The sequence below is a fragment of the Momordica charantia genome (genome assembly GCF_013281855.1).
Source record: "Momordica charantia cultivar OHB3-1 chromosome 8 unlocalized genomic scaffold, Mcharantia_2.0 BLBB01000008.1, whole genome shotgun sequence".
Lineage (NCBI taxonomy): Eukaryota > Viridiplantae > Streptophyta > Magnoliopsida > Cucurbitales > Cucurbitaceae > Momordica > Momordica charantia.
In genome coordinates, this window is record NW_028275166.1 from 11933464 (window position 1) to 11957220 (window position 23757).

At 35.8% G+C, this 23757-nt stretch overlaps 2 protein-coding genes across 7 annotated transcripts; one reads left to right on the plus strand and one right to left on the minus strand.

Moving 5' to 3' along the window:
• Window positions 1-765: 765 nt before the first annotated feature.
• LOC111018349 (homeobox 1) lies at window positions 766-4526 on the plus strand. 6 transcript variants are annotated; one of them, XM_022294395.2, is made up of 4 exons: window positions 766-1264; window positions 3442-3581; window positions 3657-3896; window positions 4016-4526. In XM_022294395.2, the coding sequence occupies exons 1-4, from the start codon at window positions 1198-1200 to the stop codon at window positions 4373-4375; spliced, it is 807 nt and encodes a 268-aa protein (XP_022150087.1). In that variant the 5' UTR covers window positions 766-1197; the 3' UTR covers window positions 4376-4526. The 6 variants fall into 6 exon arrangements, with proteins under 6 accessions (XP_022150087.1, XP_022150089.1, XP_087984398.1 ...); XM_022294397.2 differs by having other exon boundaries at window positions 4025-4526; XM_088128272.1 differs by having other exon boundaries at window positions 3474-3581.
• Window positions 4527-5374: 848 nt separating this feature from the next.
• MBD9 (methyl-CPG-binding domain 9) lies at window positions 5375-19953 on the minus strand. Its single transcript, XM_022294392.2, has 11 exons — window positions 19217-19953; window positions 17788-18490; window positions 16536-17642; window positions 15750-16424; window positions 14496-14801; window positions 12962-13294; window positions 12134-12232; window positions 9028-9468; window positions 8553-8763; window positions 6500-8439; window positions 5375-6225 (listed from the first exon to the last, which is right to left on the minus strand). Exons 1-11 carry the CDS (start codon window positions 19705-19707, stop codon window positions 5926-5928), a joined length of 6606 nt encoding a protein of 2201 aa, XP_022150084.1. The 5' UTR covers window positions 19708-19953; the 3' UTR covers window positions 5375-5925.
• Window positions 19954-23757: the final 3804 nt, after the last annotated feature.

The following is a 23757-nucleotide window of genomic DNA, read 5'->3' on the forward strand; positions in this document are numbered from 1 at the left end:
GAATTGGACTAAAATTCAAACATGTGTGGGAGAAAAATGAAAAAAAATATATATTAAACAAATTATAAGGAATCAAGTATAATCTTTAAAACTAGAAAACCATGAACAAAATCATCCATTTCTCTCAATTTTATGTTCTTTAAAAAATTATTAGATAACTTTTAAAATTTAGGTGGATTGTTTGGTAACGTTCTGATTTCTTGTTTCTCATCTTAAATATATTAAGAAATTCAAACATGTGATGATTGTCTATATTTTTTGTTTCTCATTTTTTTACCACCATTCTCAAACTTATATAAAAAACTTTACAAACAAAAAAGTCAAATTATTGTTTCTTATTCACGTTTCAAATTTGTTCCAAAACATAAATAAAAATATTGTTATATCATTCTGGACTTATAAAATGAATAATAAAGGTCAAAAAATAATAATAACATAAGAATTAAATAATAATATAATTTCTTCTTTACTTTTTTACTTTTTTACTTTTTTCAAGAACCAAAAAAAAAAATTAGTTAGCCTATTTTTATTATTAGAAAAAAAACAACAATATTGGATAAAACTTGACTCCTCGCTAACTAGTAAGAAGCAATATTGTCTTTACCACCATCAACATATTATTTTTTAAATTAAATTTTTATTTTTACATTTATATCTCTGGCTGTCAAATATTTTAATATTTATATATTTAACGATAGGGGTATTTTGGTCATTTCGTTACCTTTTGGACTATAAAAGGCGCTCGAACCATTCCAATACGACTTTTAGATAGCGAGGAGCAGCCGGAAAGCCGACCGAGTGGGAAGAACAGAGCCACCGCCGGCCTCGCCGGAATTCGCATCTCCGGCCACCGCAATCTCGACTTTCCGATCAAATTCCCTCTCCTTGTTCCCGTAGAGAAATAGCCGGAATCTGAATTGGGATTTTTGGGCGAAAGAGAGAAATGATGGGATTTTTCGCGATTCCGTTGGAGATTTCGGCTAGGTTACTGTGGACTACCAGTTTCTTCCGCCATAAGCGATCTTGATCTCGATCTCGATCTTGATCTTGATCTTTGATTAATCCTCTTTTTTTTTCCTTCCTTCGAGATTAGTACTGTTCCTTGCTTTAGGTCACCAAAATCCTTCGCCTTAGAAACCAGAAATTTCCGTTCCGCCGCCGGAAGTCGAGAAACAGAGAAAGAGGAGATTCGATTCGATGGAATCTGGTCGGTTCTTGTTCAACCCGCCGGCTACCCATGGCCAGATGCTTTACCTCGGCGGAGGTGAATTTCTCTTCTAAATTTATTAGAACTCTTTTTTTTTTCCTTTTTAACCCTTTATTTTAAATTAATATTTGGGTTTCGTATTTCGTTTAGTTGAACTCAAAAATTAATAATAATAATAATATTAAAATAAAAATGTGAGGTTTTAATTTTATTCCATATTTCAAGCAGTTTGAATATTTATCCTTTAACTAGTTGAATTATATTCAGAATCTCGTATTAGAAATGTTAATAGATTCTTGAACTTAAAAAGGAATTTAAAATTTTTAACTTTTTTCTGTAATAAGGAATTTAAAAGAAAAAATTGTTTTGGGTAGGTTTCTAAAATTTAAGAAGATATATATTATACATGAAATGGAAAGTTTATAGATCTAAAATTTTAATGATCTATTAGATATTTTTTTGAGTTTAAGGATGTATTCCAAATTATTAAAAAGCCGCCAAAGCAAGGAGTTCGAATCCCATTCCCGATATGTTATACTAAAAAAAATGCCTAAAACTTTCAGGGACCAGAATTGTAATTTAATTTTAATAAAATGTGAGACTATCATGAGAGACTTAATTAAATTAAATTATAGAAACTAAAACTGAAATTCTTAAAATTATGATATTTGTGAACTAAAATGACAAACTAAAACCCAATGCCCATTCATTTTAATTTTTCGTTTTTCGTTTTGAAAAATTAAAATTAGAAAACACTATTTTTCACTTTTTATTTTGTTATCTACTTTTATAAATAAAAAAATAAAATAAAATTTTAAATGTAAGTCAAATTTTTAAAACTAAAAAAATAGATTTTAATATTTTGTTTATATTTTTTAAATTTGAATAAGAAAAATGTAAAAATAAATTGTGAGAAATTAAACACAACTTTTTAAAATAGAAAATAAAAAAGGAAAGAGTCAGAGGACTTAAATTATTGAATTAAAAAATTAGCATAAAATAGGATTTAATGCCTTTTTTATTAACCACGGTTGGCAGGTGGTTACTTTTTAAAATATTTTTTTAGTTTTCTGCCAAAAATTTCAAACCAGAGAAATTAGCTGACCTATAGTTTTGGGAATCCCATGCTTCTATCGGACAAATTTGTTCAATATATAAAAAATAAAAATGATATTTGTAAGATTTGATTTTTTTTATTTATTATCTATAAATTAATTAGTGGTATGCGAATATGAGATTAGCTCGACGGTAATTGATTGACACATGTCTCCAATTATCATTGAGCAATGCTAATGTTGACGGGTATAGAATGAATTTAAATTTATCGATAATGTTTGTTTAATAACGATTTAAATATTATTCTGACCCATGTAATTTTGAGTTTAGTTCATTTTGATTTCTATACTTTCAAAATATCTATTTTCTTCTGTCTACTCTCATTTTTTATTTATTTATTGTGTATAAATATTTGTCTCTTTTTTAGACTAAAATAAACCAAAACTAAAAATAACGACCAAAATAGTATTTAAATCCCGGTGAACTACAGCATGCCTGACTTTTAGAATAATCCAAATATTGCTATATTTTTTTTTCTTATTTAATAGTCACTTGCTGACTTTTAGAATAATCCAAATATTGCTATATTTTTTTTTCTTATTTAATAGTCACTTGCGATTTGGGAGTGGGTTTCCTTTTCTTTTGTTCTTGAACAATTGATTTTTAATTTAGTGGTCTATTAGTGTTTTTTCCGCACACTCTTTCTAGTTTAATAGATTTAAATGTTAATGGAAAATCATCTTGTTAAAAAGATAATAAAATTGTTGAAATTTTATTTATAACGTTTGAAATTTTTCTAATCTTATTTGAGTTTAGGTATATTTTTTTATCCTTTATTTCTTGTTTCTATATTTTTCAAATTGATGATGAAATTGCCATTTTATATTCCGTTTTATTATTAACAATTAACAAACGTAAGAGGTAGAAATTTGAGCATTCACCCTTTTATATTTAATTTTAAAAATTAAATTGTAAATAAAATTTCTCTCTAGAAAATGATTGAACAAAAAACAAAAACGGCTGCGAAATGCATTTCCTTTAAAAGTCTGATTTTTGGAAAGGAATTCATGTTTTTAACTTCTGTTATAAATTTATGGTCCTTTTTTTCTATGGATTTTCCCTCGATAAGTAAATAAAAACTTATTTTTCTTTTCAAATTTAAATGATGACCAATCAAGGAGGAAGAAGAATGATGAGCATGAGCATGCAGGAAAGCCCAAAGGGGCGGCCGTTTTTCAGATCACCCCACGATCTTTACGACGACGAATATTACGACGAGCTCTACCCCGAAAAGAAGCGCCGCCTTAGTCACGACCAGGTTTGTGACATTTGCCTTTTATGCTGCCATTTTCACCAGTTCTCTCTTTCAAGTTGTGGAAGAACTTTTTTTAAGGTTCAAATGCTGGAGAAGAGCTTTGAGGAAGAGAACAAACTGGAGCCAGAGCGGAAGACTCAACTGGCCAAGAAACTGGGGCTGCAGCCAAGGCAGGTCGCCGTGTGGTACCAAAACCGCCGTGCTCGGTGGAAGATGAAGCAGCTCGAAAGGGACTACGATCTTCTCAAGGCTTCGTATGATTTGCTTCTCTCTAACTATGACTCCATTGTCAAAGAAAATGCAGTTCTTAAATCTGAGGTGAGTTTCATTCCCATTTTAAAGTATTAAATAATGTATAAATTCATATTTTTGAAAGTTCAGAAACTAAGTCTGAGAATTAGACTTATCAAATTCATTATATGCATAATAGACCATAGTATTTTCAGGTGGCTTCCCTAGCAGAGAAATTTCTAAACAAAGAGCTAACCGGAGAAGCGTCGGTTCCACATATAACATCCGAACCTCTTCTAGCAAACATTGTGCACGTCTCCTCCCCACGCTCTGGCAGAAAGGCCGAAGACCGTCTGAGTTCAGGGAGCAACAGCAGTGCACCGGTCGACGACAATTGCCCACAACTCATCGACAGTGGTGACTCTTACTTCCCCAGCAACGAATATCTGCAAATAGAGAATGACGACAAGAGCGACAACGGCTACAATTTCTTCTCCGATATGTTTGCAGCAACAAACCAACAGAATCAGGAGGGTGGTCATCCAGCTTGGTGGGCATGGCCATAGGAGTCTCATTCAACTTGTTACAGCCTGTTGCTTATACAAATGTTTGAAAGTTTTCACTTGTTTGTAACCAATAAATTTCAGGTATTGTCCTTGTATGAAGTATTTTGTATTGAACTTGACAGTAAAATGTAATAGGCAGCTTTGAAGTCTATGTTCTTCCTTCCCACTTACTCAACAGAACTGAAAAGATCGTATCTTTACTGCCCAAATACACAACTCAATCAGCAAACGAGTTTCCACTTGAGATTTTCAATTCAGCTCAAGAGACCAAAAATGGCAAGAAGTTTCATCCAAAACAAAATTCCATGGCCTCACAAGAACTTTAAATTCTTAACATTACAAAGATATTATACCTTAATCTGGTTTAAAGGTGGTCAAACCATGAGGAAGAAAATTCTAATCAGCTGTGAAGCACGTTCCTGCTCGAACAATCATTGAAACCGAAACTGAATTCCCAATGGGGAGAGGCTCAGTAACTATCACTGACAGTAATAATGACACAATAGATACAGGAAATATCCAAGAGCAACCTTATTAAGCAGATTCTTAAAATTTCAAGGAAACCGGGCCGTCGAGAATAATGAGACAGAAAAAGCTGTGCAACTAACTATTTTTTGTTGCTATAAGCACAAATATTGGAGATTCTAAATCAGACCATAGTACTTACGACCTACCTGTTGCAAGTATTGGGGAAGGTCCAAAACAAGTCCTTGCTCGCCAAGTACCTAGGAAAACAAAATGCCTCTACAGAAGAAACGTTGAATTTAACAATTGCCTGCCATGGCGACTGCTGCAGAACTTATAAATAGGTTCGAGTATTTGAAACCTGCGGTGTGAAAGATATACTGAAGAAAATCCTACCATGCAGGTTATTTGCATCACAAGAGAAAACAGCGCGATTTTTCCTCCCCTCCAGTGAATGACGATCAGGCATCTACAAGTACCCAGTTGGAATGAAAATAAATGGCGAAGAAAAAATGTGTGGCCGGATAGGAGGGGTAAAGAAATGTAAAGAATTAAATATGATTACAACTGAGCATTAATTCTTTTTCTAGACTTCCCTTCTCCCTTTTCTATTTATACATAATGCTTTCTATGTATATGGATTCTCGCTCTTTTAAGGACAGCATCATCCTTCTAAATGCGTCTCTCTTGAAGAATAGACATCATTTGATCCTACCCACTCCAAGCATTTAACGAAAAACTCCAGCAGTTCAGTCCAAAATTGGGCAAAGGGACCATATTATCAATTAGAGTTGGAGCCTCAAGCAGTCTTTATGAACAAAGCTTAGTTTATAGATTCCGAACCGCGTATCCCAGTTAGTAGAGTTACCTCTATGTACAAACGATCTGTCAGCAGCAGGGGCTCAATGGTTGCAGTAGCGACTTCATAAAGAACTCCAAATTTGTCGAGCAATGGCACGGTATAAGCCACAAAATGAATTGAAGGTGCTTGTCCTCTAAACACAAGACCTCTTACCACCACCATAACCACTGGAAGAAACCCTCTTAGTTGAGTTTGTCGAGAGTAAAATTATGAGACTCCCAGATTAACCCTCTGGTTCCTTTCTTTTCTTGCCAGATTTCCTGCTTGCCCTGGGCTTTTCTGTTAAATCCATACCAGCCAGCTTCTGTTCCGGTATACTGCTCGGGTCCAGATAGTCATTTGAATCTTGATTAGGGGATATCTTCTCATATATAATCGCAGCATCAAGAGAGAATATACGCAGCGCAAGAGAAGACACAGAGGAAATTTTGGCAGCAGCAGAGAGAGACGACCAGTACCACCATTCATTCTTCAAGTATTCCGTTCTTATCATGTCCTCTAATGCAATTGTTGCCTGAACGATCTGGAGAAATGAACAAGTGTTATTTGCACCTCATGAAATTCAAGAACCCAGAAAGTTATTCATTGCTTCAAACTTGGGTAAAGCTTCACGTAAATTATTCTGCACCACACAATTTCTATAGAAAAGTATAGATAGATAGTTCATCCCAATAATCAATGCAAGCTAGTAAGCAATGGATGCAACTGCAACAAAAAAACATGAAGGCAATGGATCCACAAATATACAGTGATGAGTGAAGTACCCAAGCTCAGTAACTGAATTAAGAAATACTAACCTCAAAAATTGTTCCTGCAGATTTTACAAATGCACGCCAGGCCCATCTCCGCTCAATATGTAATTTTGAGGGTCTTAAAGCTTCATCAGGAAGTGCAGCATCCATGTCAAGCAAATTCATCTTCAGTCCTCTTACAACATGCAAGATTCTGCCCACTAATGGCCTATGTGATGATTGAGGGACGACACCACACCTAGCAATCCCAAGCTCTGAAAAACGGTTATCCAAGCAAACTCTTTTACTTTTTGGTTCTGGGCATCCTAATGCCGGTCTTTTTGTTTTCAGTGTACTAATTTCATTTACAGCAGGTCTTTGGATTGAACTATCAAAAGAAGAATTTAGATGGCAAGCATTTTCCAGACCATTATGTCCTAGTGAAGCCAGCCTTTCAGAGGACAAGGTCCCATCCTCCGGAGTATCAGAATCATTCTTGAGATGAATTGCAGTCAATGTTGATTCCATAATATATGGTGATACAGATGGCAAAAGTGATGGAACCCCATTAGAACTAATAAGTCCAATCTCCTTAATAGCATCCTTGTTCGAATCCTTTGTCAAAAACTTAGAACAGATGAGTTCAAAGTCATATGGACACATCACACCATCATTCTGAAATTTAATTAACCTCATACTATGGTTAAAACACCCTCCCTTTGAAGCTTCTGTTATAGTCGTGCTTGAGATCTCCTCCTGATTGCTCTCAAATTTCATATTGCCTTTACTTTTTAAACAAACGCCAGCTTCCTTAACACCATCAGATGAGGTAGGGTGTGAACTACACTTTCCATCATCATGTCTCTCAAGTTCAATATCAGATGAAAAGCTTTTGTGGCAAGAGAGACAATGCTGCCGAGAAGGCCAGACAGGCTCCAAGCATACACACCTGTACATTTTCTCATCTTCCTCTAGACTGGTCTTGTATGGCCATCTATTTAAGTTGTTGGGCGTTTCAAGTTCAAGGCAGGGACCATACTTACTTTCCAATACAGCAGATGCCCTGGTAACAAGAAAACCAGAACATTCAAGTTTTTCAACGTCCATGCTTGCTGATGAAGCCCTTAACTGCTCTTCAGGACTTTGATTATTGGATCGTGAAGACATTTGAAGTTTAGGTTTATGCCATTGCAAAATAGACTCCTTTAACTCCTTTTCTTTGGGGTCGTTATCTTTCAGCCAATCAATGAGTTCTAGTATTGCATCCTCCGTTTGATAAGAAACCCATGAGAAATTGCCAACGGAATTCCTTGGCAGATGAATCGATGCAGAATACATGTTTAACCCATCCAAACTTGAATAATTGCGATTGCTGGATGAAGAAAAATTCTTAAACATGCAATCTTTACCGACTTGGTCTCTAAAATCGTTTCCAATCTGCATCAGTAAATTTCCACTAGCAATGATTTGCGGCTGTCCATTTGACATAACAGTAGCCCAATACAATCTACCAGCAGAGTCACTACCCAAAAACTCTCTCCGCACAGAAACCTTCAGAAGCTCCAATTCTATACCTGCAATAGAATCTTGCAGCTGTGATATGTCCTGCTTAATACTATCCAACTCATTATGATAGGCTTGTGATTCATTCAAAGGAGGAACATGTGGAGCTACAGGCACTCCCTTAGCATCAGAAAGGGTACAACGTTGCTTTGTGGATGGTAGAGCTGAAATTTCAGACTCCATATTACTTTCCTCGGAACCATCAACTTCTTGTGGCAAAGAACCGGACAAAGGTGGCTGATTAAATTTCAAAGGTTTGCCACTGTTTTGAGAACCTGAATTGGATAGAACACTGCCAGCTACATCATTGTTATTAATAACATCATGGGTGTTGTTCATTTGCTCCTGGAAACCTGCATGGTTGTGAGACTTGTTCTCTAAGCTCGTTGGAGATGAGTATTGATCAGAAACACCAAGCCTAGTTCCATTACAACTACCTTGTCCTGATACATCATCAGAGAACAAATTAAAATGGTTAGACCAACCAAAAAAGATGAGAAGTGAAAACATTTACTGTAATTATCAGGTAAGCTAGCTCATCCATCCTTAATCCCACCTTCCCGAACTGCACTGAACATAGTTGTATCCAGCTTTGCAGCTTTTGCAGCCACAACTTCTTCCCTAGACTTGAGATTTTTCCACTCCACGAGACATGAACGTAACTTCTGCTGCAACTCAGCAGATGCCTCTACACACTGCTCAAGATGTTGTCGAATTAAAGCAGAGCTAAGCAACTCATCACATAGATATTTGAGCAAGAATAACCTCTGCATCCATAAGAAACATATCCTTAAGATAGTATGGACCATGAAATGGAAACCATCCTTCTTATTATATCATAAACTTGTGTGGTGATTGAATTGAACCATACTGAGATGAGTATATCATTAGCACCATTTTAATATAGAAAGAAGTGCACAAGGAAAACTCTGAGAAGGAACCAAATAAAACAATGGAATAGGAGAAAAACTGTATGCTTATGTCCAGCACGTGTAACGACAAATAATCCAAGAATTAGAAAATTAACAAACCTCATCCACACTGAACTCCCAATACTCCTTCTCTTCCAATGCAACCGCTAGATTGGCAAGTCTATGCAGAAAATCATGAGTAACTTCTCCTCTGAATTTCTTACCTTTGTGCAGATTAAAAATGTGGTTCCGAGTATGTTCCAACGGATCTTCAACCATATGTGTTCCCATGACACAAGAGGGACAGTACCAGTTCCCTTCAGGAATCCTAGCAAGAGGAGGATTCAAACAATATGTATGATATTCAGCATCACATGTATCACACAGAAGGACACTGTCATCATCTTTATCAATGCCACACACTTTGCAGACTCCCTCATCCCAAGGGGCTTTTGGAATCTCATTTGAGGACACTACAAAGCTATCTACTTCCACTTTTGTCTCTGCACTTAGAGATTCTAGCTTGGAGAACTCCTGAAGTTTTTGAATAAGAGATACAACCTGCAAGAAAAGTTAAAAACTTATCTTCAGAGAGATATGTAGTTTTTAAGGTGTTCCTATGATGGGAATGGGTACAACCTTTTCTGTCAAGTGTCAAAAATACGTCATTAGTAAGTGTGCATATGCGTAAGAGAGAATAACATCATACGGATGGTATGACTAACAAGTTTTAAAAGAAAAAAACATGGAACATTTTGAAGAGCACCTTTGGCAGGTGTTCCAAGATTTTTTTGAAAATAGAATTATTAACAAGCACACCAATGGGACGTACATTTGCCTCATTCTTAAGAAAAACAGGGAAACTAAGGTTAGTGATTATAGCCCTATTAGTCTTGTGACTTTCCCGTACAAGATCATTGCTAAGGTGCTCTCGGAAAGGCTTAAGAGGGTGCTGCCCTTTATAATCCATGATGCTCAAGCGGCCTTTGTAAGATAGACAAATCTTGGATGTAATTTTAGTTGCTTACAAAGCGGTTGGCGAGTGGAAGGCCAAGACAAAAGGTTTTTTCTTAAAGCTTGATTTGAAACGACCTATGACAAGGTTGATTGGAGCTACCTAGATTCGGTCCTTTTGTTTAAAGGCTTTGGGAGAAAATAGAGAAAGTGGATCATGGGCTGTATCTCCTCGGCAAACTTGTCAATTTTTGTGAATGGTAGACCTAAAGGTGAAATCTTGGCCGAAAAGGGGATTCGGCAAGGTGACCCACTCTCCCTTTTCCTTTTTACTATCCTTGGAGACTCCCTCAGCCACCTTATTCACAATTGCAACGAAAGGAGCATGCTTAGAGGCTTCAGAGTGGGTTATCAATTGGCGGAGGTGACTCACTTTCAATATGTGGATGACAGTCTTTTTTTTTTGCCCCAATTTGATCAAAATGCTAAGATTTTGGCAGCTCATTTTGAATCTGTCTCTGTATGGTTCAGGTTTGTCTTCAAAACTCTCAAAAATCGTGCTTGTTGGACTAAATGTCAGTTCTTCGGAGGCGATTCTGTTGATATCTCTCCTGGTTGAAAAATGGAGAAGATTCCTTTCAACTATCTAGGCTTCCCTCTAGGTGGCGATCAAAAAAAGCTGGTTTTTTGGATTCTCTGGTAGACATATTAAGAAAGAACTTAGACAAGTGGAGGCACCTCCTCATCTCGAAAGGGAGTCACCTAACTTTAGCCAATCGGTTCTCAATAGTCTCCCCTTTTTCGGGTAAGAAATAAAATATTATATAGAACTGTGATAAGTTCCACTTCCCCAAAGGACCTACATAAGTACCGCTTTCCAGTATCTGTTGATTGTAGACAAACTGTTCTAGGAAGACAAGAGACTAAACCCACCTCTTTCATAAAAAAGGACCAGCTTGTGTAAGCAAATGAGCAATGTAAAAAAAAGTGATTCATGGTTTCTGCACTGCTAAGGCAAAGACAGCATACTGAAGGAGATTCCTTCAAGAAAGGGGTCTCAATGGCATTGAGCTGGAATGCTTCCAATCAATCTTGAGACTTGGGTATCCGAAGAAGCTTTTTTGATAGAGAAGTCAACAATTGGGTGGCCTTCATGCAAAGAATTGAAGGTTGCAGAGAGGGTGTAAGACAAGACAGAATGAAATAGGACATTGACACCAGTGGCTCCTTCACTTGTAAGTCCTAAGTCCTATTTCTAAGTCTTTCCTCTCAAACAGGCAGGTTTCAAGCCCCTCTAGTCAAAGCCATTTGGAATTTCAAGATTCCAAAGAAGGTCGATGTAAGGTTGCCCCTTACCAAAATACAGACATTCAAGCGGAAAAACCACAAGAAACAAGCCCTACGGCAATACAAAATAACCTCCGGTCCAGCCCTCTGGTCCTCTTCCTATCCCAACTTTGCCAAAATAAACAAAACATAATCCTAATAACAGACACTGAAAAGCATATAAAGACCAGACACTGAAAAGAATGTAAAGACCCAACACTGAAAAGCATATAAAGACCCATAATACCCTTCCTTGCATAAGTATTTACTATTGAGGGCCTCAAAGGTTCTTTCTTTGGACCCTTTGCTACAGGAGTCTAAATACCTCGGACAAAGTTCAAAGAAAGTTTCCAAATTGGTCCTTTTCCCCCTCCATTTGCAGGATGTGCTATGGGTCAAAGGAGTTTCTAGACCACCTTCTCCTTCTCTGCCCATTTCCGAGGAACTGGTGGTGCCGCCTCTTATAAATTTTTAATGTTTCGGTTTGCCTCCCAAATTCCATTGATAGTTGAATTTCTGAAGGTTTGTTGGGTTTGAGGCTTAAAAACAATAAATTTTGAGATGAAATTTTGTGTGGAACAATGTACGGTATACATCTTCTTGGTGGTGTTTAAACCACAATAATATTTCTTTTGTAATTACAGCCTCCTCGTGATTTTTTATGATTAGAAGGCCTTGATTTAGTTTGTTTGGGGGGGGTAACCTCCACCCCTGCCCCTATGCTGTCATATGCCTCCATTTTGAATGAAATTGTTCCAAGTTTCTTATATATATAAATAAATAAAATAAAATAAAAAATAAAACAAAAAACATGAGCTGCACGTAGTTCATCATGCAAAAAGTGGTAACGGACATCCCATGCATCACAACTACCGGTACACCACAGCTAAAATATAGACACATCAAAAGTGTAAAGAGAGAGAAGTGAGAACAAAAAGGTGCATACCTTATTTTCATAAAGAGTCTCAAAATTCTGGGATAGTGTCTCAACTAATTCAACCAAATCAGGCTGATCACCATAAGCATTGCGCAAGTTGTTCCACAGCTGCAAGGGATACCAACCATCAATAACAACAAGCTTTTGGATAGAAAAGCCGAGCCACAAGCCAAAGGAATAACAAAGGGCATTCAAAACAAAACACAATGTTTGATACATAGAACTGTCATGATCAGAAATTAATTGATAAGAAAATAAATTTATATACCAATAACCGGCTATTTCATTCATTCATCATATATCAATCACCACTAAACCTAAAATCTTTGACATTTTCCCTTATTTGTGGGCTTGAAAACTGCCACAAGGCCCAAGTTATTAACACTATTAATTGGAGAGAAAATGTCAAAAATGGCACTACAGGAGTTCTATTACAAAATCTCTTATTCCGATATTATGTTAAATTAAATCACCACTAAACCCAAAAATTTAAGCTTATGGGTTCTGGTAAATTTAATTATAAATACATATTCTTAACAGACACGCAATGTATGTCCCATTCATCATGGAATTTGGAAGACTACGAATTCCATCAGGGTAGACATTAGAAATATTTGACCTCAGATTATCTATTAAATAGTGAATGGGAAGGATATTGTTATCAATGGTTTTCTTCTTAATAAGAGGGTTCACATAGGGATAAATTTCTTCTCGACCAATCCTATTGCTAAATGAGAGTTCTTCTTTAGCATTCATCATCATCATTAATACAGTGTTCTATGAAGCCACTTGAAATGTAAGCAAAGACATACAACAAGACATTAAACAAACCCGAACCTCTTGCACATCCTCAAGAAATGCTTCATGTGATCCACCATAAGACCCGGCAGCTAATCTCAAGTCAATAGTCCTGAAGTCCAGTGGCCGAGAAACCATGGCTGGTGGACCAAGAAGCCCTTCATCATCATTATCACTTGAAGCCATTAATTTCCTGCCAAGCAAGTTGCAGAAGACTTTTGCATCATCTGCAGCAGCAGCATGACGTAATACAATGCGACATTGCTTCATGACAATATCTGATATAGAAATATTCGTCCTCTTTCTTCGTTTTTCAACTTTCTGTGGCAAGCCATCACTGCTTATATCTGCTAGTAATGAAAGAACGGCTTTCTGTATTTGATGATCAGAAAAAAGCAAATTAATTGAAAAGCAAGTTATATAAAAAATAATAAATAAATAAGATAAAAAGATACAAATATAATTTGGAAGAAAGTAATTCATATTCAAGTAAGAATTACAAATTCCTGAAGCCAAAAACAACAGTCCATGCAAGGATTTTTTCCATAGATCATATTGCCAGTTTATGTAAACAGGAAACACTCACATATTATGACCACAAGCTATGTTAACAACCTCAGCTGTCCTCCCATTCCCAAGGCCAGCTATGGTGTGTATCTGGCCCTGTAGAGGCTGCCATTTCAAAGGAAATGGTTGTATTTGATACTTAGTAAATAAAGGTAGCACATAATATTCTATATTCATGATGAGCAAGGTCCAATCAACCGAAGGCCTTGCATTTACAACCAATCATAAATGGTTCTCCTGACAGTATAAAGTAAGATATGGTTCTTCAAATTGCTCGCAGTCCAATGTCCACAAAGAAACTCAGCACATCTGATAAACTTTGTTCGACTTTTTTCCTTTCTTGGGAAAGGGCCATCTTATCCTGTGTCCATTAGGCTGTTTGGTTTTGTCTCAGTCTTCTTTTTTGACTGAAATCTCTCTGTTTCTTATCCCAAAAAAAACACACACACAAGCAAATAAACAAAACAAAACAAACAAAAACAATTGTGTTTTACATCTTAAAGATAATTCAAAAATTTGGGGAATAGGAACTATGAAGATTCAGAAGACAGGAGCAGAGATTGGCCAAGGGTGGGATATTATGCATCTTAACACTTTCTTTTATAAGAAACATCAATTTCATATGCATCTTAATACGTCTCTTTAATACTCTAATACCAAAATGTTTTACATATTACAGAGTTTTTTAAATCTCCCAAGGCCTGGTTGAATATCTCTCCCTTCCTCTTAAAAATTTAATTGCAGTGATTTTGTTTCTTATCCCGAAAAACAAACAAAAGAGAATGCAACGGAAATCAGCAGACAGTACAGTTAACCCAACTGAGTGCAATTGCAGTTGGATAAACTTCACCAAAGAGCAGCATAGCAAATTTTGAAATACAAGATCATGGAACACAACAAAGTAATTAGTAGCCAATTAGCTATCAAAAACGTCTATGAATATTTCTTACGCTATTGAAGCCTAAAACATGTTCAAAAGAAATGTAGAGAATGAATAAAATTGCACCTTTGTAGGTCCTGATGCGTTGCCCTTGTAAACTTCCTTACTAATTGAATGTTCCAAAATCTTTTTTGCCCATTCCGGTGGATCCCTCTCCAGAGCATCATAAACACACTTTCTTATTCTAGTTCCCACATTTGTTGGTAACTTTCTAACAGGTTCTAGCACTTGTGCCCACTCTGGCATATTACCATCAGTCAGAAGCACCTTCTCACAACCACCAGTTGTATCAGAGGATTCCTCTTCTATTGTAATAACATGTTTTTCTCTATTCAAAGATCCAAATATTTGCTTTGTAGCCTCTGCAAGCAGCTGAAAATAACAAATATTAGTGCGATCCTAAAAACAGAAAAGATCAGGTAACAATTAATCTAACATGTAGAAACAAACGAAACCATAACCTACACAAGTGAAAAAGAAAAAAAAAGCTACTCACATGATCTCAATAAAGTAGTGGAAGATGTCAAAAATGTTTTCCACCTTACCTTGTAGTGCACGAAGATGGGCAACCCCACCCCCCCCCCCCCACCACCACTTTGTTGACAGGTCAGGTAAAAGAGAGTAAGCATCCTTTTTTTTTATGGGAAAGGTAAACAACCTTCTTAGAATGAAAATATGCTTTGAGATTAATAGTTTCTAATTTATGAGCTTCCTGAAATGGAATGCAAGTTCAAAATAATTTATCAGACCAGACCGCTGCAGACTGCAGTGGAACTCAAGGAAGATATAACTCGCACGCTGTCTCACATGAACAAACTCCTTTCACTGAAACGGTACCCATAAGAATATGTATTCAATACAAAATAACATACATGAAAAAAAATTTCCATGCCGCATAAAAATCCATAATAGTACCCTCATAAATTACATTATCCAATCAAAATGAAAATAAGTTATTTATAATTATTACACAAGCCAAGATTTTCCAATATCAGACTAACAATTCCCATGCTAGCTCCTTAAAAAACTTATCCAACATGGGAGCTAATATGCCAATCATGTGACTTCATGCTTATATTTCAAGTTAAAATTATAATCTAGCCTCAATCATCAATCAAGGACCATAGTGCTGTTGGGTAAAACAAGGGTGAGACAACATGTATATATTTCCTTACAAATGTGCTGAAAGGTTAGAAGAGAAAATTAGCATTGGCCACGAAGTTTAACATATATAAAAACTGGCAAGAAATGGTGGTGGCATATGTGAGCTGTCACACTCCAGAGATGATTTTAGAAAACTAAAAGTAAAAGCAATCTTACAAATGCATCTGCCTCCATCCCAGCCACTCCAGTGAGAGAGCCACAAAGCACGCCACCATCACCTTGTAGGCATCGAAACACTCTTCCACTTTCACGAGCAGTTACTTCAGCTGAGTCAAGATTACCGTCCATAGTTAAAACAGCCAAGATGTATCGGCGGGCTAATTCCGGCAATGTTAGTTCATTCAAAGGGAGCAAATTCAGCTTCATTTTCCTAAAAGAAGTTGCACTATCTGCGTCCTTTTTCCTTCCTCGTTTTGGTTTTGACTCTCCAGAATCAAAATTAGGATCCACAAGAGCAGCTACCTTGGATTGAAGCTCAGTGATTAGCACTCTTAACAGAGAAGTGTGAGCTTTGGTTAGAGCTGCACCCATGCACCTGCTGTCTGTTGAGGAAGCTAGTTCACCTTCAGATACCTCCTTCATCACCCTTGTTTCCATTTGTATAAATGCATGTGGATCTCCATTAGCATTAAATTTTGAGGATACTCGCCCATTTGAAAACTCTGTGTTAAGAGAACTTAAAATCTGATCTTTCTCAAATTCACTCTCAGATGTTTGGAGAACGTTAGTCCCATCACCCCGCAGGTTGAAAAGACCTTCCTCAAGTTCCTCAAGAGACAAGGCCTCTTTAAGACCCAAGTTTTCATGAAAACGAGATAAGAAATCCCAAACCTGAGTCATTAAGAAAACATCTAAAGGTTTTGTGCTAAGAAAATAAGATCATATGTCAAAATTAAAAACACATATTACATTATCTCAAATAAACAAATTGCCAGCATATACCTGGTAAACATCACCAATAAGTTCAGGAGGAACATGCAAGCACAAAGGCTTCCCTGGTGGAGGATTCTTGTCTCTGGTGTTGCCATCACCAACTAACTTGGCTTTTTTCAATCTTCTAAATAAAAAATTCAGTGGCTCGTCTTCTTTACATTCTCCATCAAATTTCTGAACCTCTATAACCCCATTTTCAACTGTTGGTAACGTCGTACTGTCTCTTCTCTTATTTACAAACTGATATCTTGAACAGGATTGAATCCATGGAATTTTTTCAAGTATTTCTTGTACAAATTCCATGTCTAACCCAAATCTATCCTGGTCCAGCCACTTTTCAAGTTCATCAGGCAAATTACAGTGCTCGTTCTCAACTTCAACCACAGACCAGATGAAATCAGAACTTGGAAAACCACAAAATTTTGCCAATCTAGAGTTCAGTTCACTATTGTCTATGTTTCTACAATGGCCTAGAAAACTCTGTTTGTTACCCGCATGATTACAGCAGAATCGTAAAGTACTTTTCTGATTGCATAATTCAGAGCATGCTTTAATCAAATCATGTGACATTCTTTTCCAAGCTGTTGACAATGAAGTGTCTTCAACTGAAATCTCACCAATTTCATCTCTTAAATGCGGATAATCTGAGAGATCTCCACATTTTCCAAAGGAACTTGCTTCATGATGCAATCCATTTTGCATCTGAACACTATAAGCTCCGTCAGAATGAGTACCAAGGCAAGACAAAATATCATTTTCATTTGGCGGACATAGGTCTGAGAGAATCATCTGTAAGTTCTCATCACTACCATTCTTAATCAAATAATCTTCAATGTTTTGTTCAACAGAAAAGGCCTCACTTTTTTGCCTAGAGAGGACAGTGGACCCCACTGGAACTTGAAAAGCAGAGCATGCACACCTTCTAACCTTAAAGAGGGGCCCAGAATCACCACCATCTAACACTTCATTTAAAAATAGAGAACCAGTAACCTTATCGTGCCAACAAGATCTAAAACCTATTGGATAAACCCTGGTAACATCGTGATATGAAGGTCTTGCATCAATTTCCCCCAAGGAAAGAACAAAGAAGTCTTCAAACTGAAGAGGAAATCCTTCCTATGCAGTAAAATGTACAAAAAATAAGCAAGGAAAACAGCAATAAGTGAAAACTTAAATTTAATGATGGAATCAGTACATAGGTAACATGGAGAGAGATTAGAGTGGCAAGAACAGAATAAACATAAATTACTAGTAAACTTACGTAACATTGTGATGAAATGGAGCCTCTGTTTTCTTCCACCACGGCTTCCTCAGAATTTTCAAGATTAACTATTGTGATAACAGACGGGCTTCGACGGTCACACAAGAGCCCCTTACATCGATCATTAATCAAACTTCCATTGTTGTCAGGAAACCCATTGGCAACTGAAGATTTGGTTTGCTTTCTTCTTTTTGGTGTATAAGACTTTCCAGAAAAATGGGACAACCCTTGTCTTCTTGCTTTGGGTTGCATAGAAGACATCAACCCAAGATGACAAGCAACTTCATAGACTGAACCAAAAGTCTTCCCATCAGGCGCATGGTAAATAGCATAAAATTCACAACTGTCGACTGACTGTTTAATCTCTACACTCCATCCTTCCTCCAATTCACCATGCCTTTCAGAAATAAAATCTCTAAGCGCCTGTAAAAAGATCTCACTAGTATTTTCAGATGACAATTTAACTGTTGTACCACTACTACTTCTACAACTTCCTAAAGGACATCCCAAATCTACATCCAAGCTTCGTCCCATAACCTGTGTCTGCTGCGATATGTCTCCTAAACCCACTTTAACTTTATTTTTCACAATATCTGAAGCTCTTTGAAGGCCAAATCCATTCCCTGAATGTATCAGGTTTCTATATTTCACAGAGGAGCAAAAGGAAGTACCACGGAAAGAATTATCTACTGCAGCGTGCTTTCTATAAAAAAAAAATATTAAAATTTAAGTAAATTACTCCTTATCAAAAAAAAATGACAAGTAAACTACTCTCTACAACTTTAATTTCATGAAAAGAAATAGAATCCACCCTAATTTCCAAACATAAATATCTTCAAAAGTAAGTAGAAGAGAAACAAGTGATAGAACTGCAGAGATAAGACATCCCCCAATGCATAAGTTAGAAGACTAATATAGAGATGAAATTGTAAATTATGTGAGACGAGCAAACAGCCCATGCAAATAAACAGTAGGAGCAGAATCTATGCATTCTGCTCCGAAACCTCTGAATGCCCTTCAGTAAAGACCATAGGAGTGGAAAGAACTTTTAACTGCATGGCTCACAGCTTCTCTTGGATGTGGCAGAGTAACTTGAAAATGACTAACTAATTTCCCCACAGTGAAGACGTTTGCACTTTGCAGTTAAATTGCTCAGATTCGCAGCCCTTGCCATTTAAAGTTTGTTCTTTCAAAAATTAGGAAGCTCACAATCACATAGCATATCTTCACAACAGCTATGGTTACCAAAGCCTACAATCTGTTTACACTGAAAACGACAATGACTCCAACGCAAAGTTCTCATGGTTGAAACTCGAAACTCAAACAAAACAAAAAAAAAATGTGCTGCAAAAGCTGACAGCAGCTAGTAGAGAACAAAAAAAGTGAACATAACTACTCTTTTCCCCATTTGAGCCACGAGACTCCGTACCTGATACCCGGCAATTCCGCACCATCCTCGCCGTACGCATCACCATCACTCGGCGGCGAAGCGTTTATATCCAAAAGCTGCTTGGACTTAACCCCGAGAGGCCAGCGCTTACTCTTGGCCCCGCTGCAAAGGCAGTCCCCGCATACCCAATCCTCGAAATTCAACGCGTGAGCGCCCCGCATTCCGGCGCAAGCCAAGTGAAACCCCCGCTCGCAGCCGTCGCACACGACGACGTGGCCGCGCACCTCCGGGTGGCCGCAGGAGCCACAAACGGAGCCGCGGCCCCCGCGCGGGACATCCGCGGGGTCGCCATCGGGCGGCGGCGGGTTGTCGTGGAAGGAGCGGACGACGTCGAATGTGTCGGGTAGGGTTTCGGAGAAGGAAGAAGGGGATGGGATCTCGTTGAGATCGATGCCGATTCCGATGCCGGAGCGGGTGGAGTCAGTGGGCTTGGGGTTGTCGTCGGTGCAGGAATCGGCGAGTTCCATCATCCGAGACGGGGTTGGGAGGTGAAGTCAGTGAAGCAGCGGATAAACCCTGGTACCATTGCTCCGCCGGGATATTCCGGTGGGGAATCGGAGAATGTGAGGAGGATCGACGGCGGAGATTTGTGAGAGAAGAAAGCAAAAGAGAGGTTTTTGCAGGTTCCGTTTGGTTTGATTTGGAGAGCCACAGAGAGAGAGAGAGAGAGAGAGAGAGAGAGAGAGAGAGAATGGAAGAAACTGGGACCGAAGGAGGACCGGACCGTATCGAAGCGACCGTCTTCTCTTTTTTCTTTTTTTTTTATAAATACTTTTCACTTTTTTTTTCCTTTTTCTTTTTCTAATTTTTTCTATCTTTTCTTCATTCTTTTTTTTTATTATTAAAACACAGTTTTTATCTTTATAGTTTCCCTCGACGATTATGATTTAATCTTCCCAGGTTGTTAGTGCCAAATCTATGCAAACTCTAAATATTAGATAGATCTCAAAATAATATGAGTTAAAATCAATATCGAGAGAGAAACACTCTTTAAATATCTGGTTATTGATAAAGGAAGTAAGGGTATTGGGACAACCAGGAGGTCGTCCTTGAAAGAGTGTGTAATAACTCATTAATCGAGTGTTATTGTGTCAAAGATAAACGGGACTCTTTATACATTACAAATACTTCGTCATTGTGCGATGAAAATCCAAATTTAATTTTGATGACGGAATTGACTAAATTGGTACAAATTTTAAACTACATGGATAAAATTGTTACCAAAATGAAAATACAGGGACTAAATTGATACCATATTTTTTTACTTGTTTTTTTTAGTTCATAGGGTGGTGATCAAACTAGTAATGTATGTTCTTATCATCTTTGGTCGTGCTCTGATTGGTTGCTAAATATATGTTTTAGTTTATAATGCTAAATATATGTTTTAGTTTATAATGTTGGAGTATTTCTTCAAATTTTTATGTAATTTTAACATTTTCCAATTTAATCATCCTATTTGGTAAATACAAAAATGTACACATGATGTAATTGGAAAATATGACATTTATTGTGGTTTTTTTTATAACGTTCCGTTATAATTTCAAAGAAATTTGTAGATTTCATCTCGACCTTTCTTATCATCTAAATTTCTGATAACTTAAGTATGTATGCTATAAATTTATCATCAACAAATTTTAACATTCACCACCAACTAGAAATTAAATTTTGAAAGTTTAAAACGTAAAGAACCACTTTGTATTTTTTTTAGATACCACATAGAATAAAAAAACCATCCAAATATTAGGGATTAAAACATGCATAGAAATTAAAAAAAAAAAACTACCCAAATATTACGGATTAAAATATGTATAATTTTTGTCGTTTGAATTGTGACGGATGGCTATGTGGGAGTGGATTGTGTACTTATGCACGACTGACTCGTGGACATCGGGAGCCATTGAAGGGCTCGGAACACCCGGTTGCCTTTCCGGATAATATCATTGGTTGTACAATTTGAATCCAGATCATTCCGGTTTCCGGTCGGCACTTTAAATTTTAAAGTTAATAAAATCACATTCACTATATTTTATATACATTGGCATCAAACCTTTATTTTTAGCCCAAACAAAGTGATGCAGCGTAGATTTGGACCAACATTTATTAGAGGTTAATAATTTCTTACGTTAACCAATTGAGTTACTCCCACCTATATTAGTTATATTAGTCCGAGGATAATTTAATGGATAAGACACATGTTGTTATGTTAAAGATGGATGGTTCGATCATTTGTCTCATAATCATTGAAATAAAGAAATGTTAAAAATACACATCTGGTCCATGTACTTTCGCTGAAATAACAATTTAGTCCTTAAATTTTAATATGTAACGAAACAATTTAGTTTTTAAATTTTAGTATATAACAACTTAGTCTCTGTAATTTAAACTTTGTAACAAGTTAGTCCATATTGTGAAAAATCTTATCAAAATTAAGTGTAGTTTTCATCCTATAACGATTTAGTTTTTATAAGTTATAAATTCGGTTGATCTATATTGATCTACATATTTAAGTTAACAAAAAAATTTCACAAGGACTGAATCTTTACAAAAGTTTAAACTACGGATAAACTTTAGGCTAAACTTCAGGTCCTATTCTCACGGACTAATGTGTTACCACCAATGTAAAAATATAGAGACTTGATTGTTACAGGCTAAAGTTCAGGGACTACATCGTTATTTCAATAAAAGTACAAGAACAAGAACAAAAAAATATATTTTAACATAAATAAAATATGTTATAGTATTTATATAAACTAATTATGTCAACGTGATTATCTATCAAACTAAAAGATTATAGATTCGAATTCTCACGCACGTCATGTTCTATAAAAAATAAAAGAAAATTTTGAAAAAACTAATTATTTATACGTGAGGTTTTTTTTTTTTAACATGTGTCTATCTCACACATAAAAGCTCAATTAATACAACTAGGGAGTTAATTAACGATGTGGTCCAAATTCAATGATTAAAGAAAAAGGAAATCAAAGGGGCAAACCAAACTTCTTTTTGTGGTTTCTAAAATTTGGACTTCGTTTTTTAAACATTTATCAAACTTTAGAAAACAAGAAATGGGATGAGTTACCAAATAGTTTTTCAAATAATGAGAAAAATGAAAAAAAAATAGAAATTGAATGTTACCAAAAGGGTATTTATAGACTAAAATAGTATCGTCTTATAATTACATGAACAAAATTGACGCTTCAAAATAATATTTAAACCAACTATTTATTATACTTATAATCAGGTATACACTTAAATACCATCCATAGAATATCGACATGACATATTCATGTTTAGGTGCATGTTACATCGTGTTTAACTCAATGACATTTATCTACTCATTTTTGTACATAACTCACGTTCTAATAGTGTATCAACTAATTAAATTGTGGGCATTGTAGAAAACGGGAGAAATCATACAAAAATGTTTAATTGTAATGTGTTAAGTTCACTTACTTATTTTCTTATTCCCGAGGCCCGAGATAACATGGGGCATTAAACAAACTTTAATAGGAGGTCCTAATATAGAATATAAGATTTTCAACCGCTATAATTCTTGTTAATATTTTATTCCAATGATATATTTTTATTAATTAATTCTTGAACATCTTTATCAATTGTTTTATTTTTCAACGATGTAATTTTTAAATCAATCCAAACATTTATGTTAAATATGTTATCATTACTTGGATTCATGACTTTTCGGCGACAACTGAGGCTTTTCCAATCTTTAACTCCTTAATTTCTCCATTGAACTGTGTTAGATTTAGTGCCAAATAACTCACCACAAAAACAATAAAATTTATCAAAAATAACGAGCTAATTTCTATCCTTATAACTTTTTAGTATAGCGAATATAAAATGCTTAAAATTTTCATCTTTTGGAAAAATTATAGACCTTCTCTAATGAGACATTTTTCTACCAATAAATCAATTAATTTAGAATCAATATTTTTTCATCTTCTTGTTTTATATATATTATAATCAGAATGAATATATTCTAATTTCTAAGTAAAATTTTCATATATATTACCATCAATTTTTCTAATTCATCTTTTCTTATTTTCTACTTAAGCTTTAGTATCCTTATTCATTTTTTTTTAGACATTCTGATATTCTGACTAAGCAAATCTAAACAAATATATTAAGATATTGAACAATCAACAATATAAAATATTAAAAAAAAAAGTAAAATAATTTGAATGAAAAAGACATGAAACTTTAAAACCGCTAGATTGATTTGAGCAAATAATATTTTATTTATATTTTAGCAATTGTAAGACACGCCGATCATCAAGATAAAAAGTTGAGACTTACGAGAGACTCTAGAGGAGGGAGAGGATTAAAGTTAAAATTAGTTTAAACTACCTAATATATATTTATGGAGTTTATTAAGAGGGGTTAAAAAGTTTTAGTTGTGGAAAAAAAATAGAATGTCTCCCAACCTAAGCTCATTTTAAGAATGTTATATTAATGGTTGGGATTTTTTTAAGGAAATTTAAAGGAATTGTGAAGAAAATATT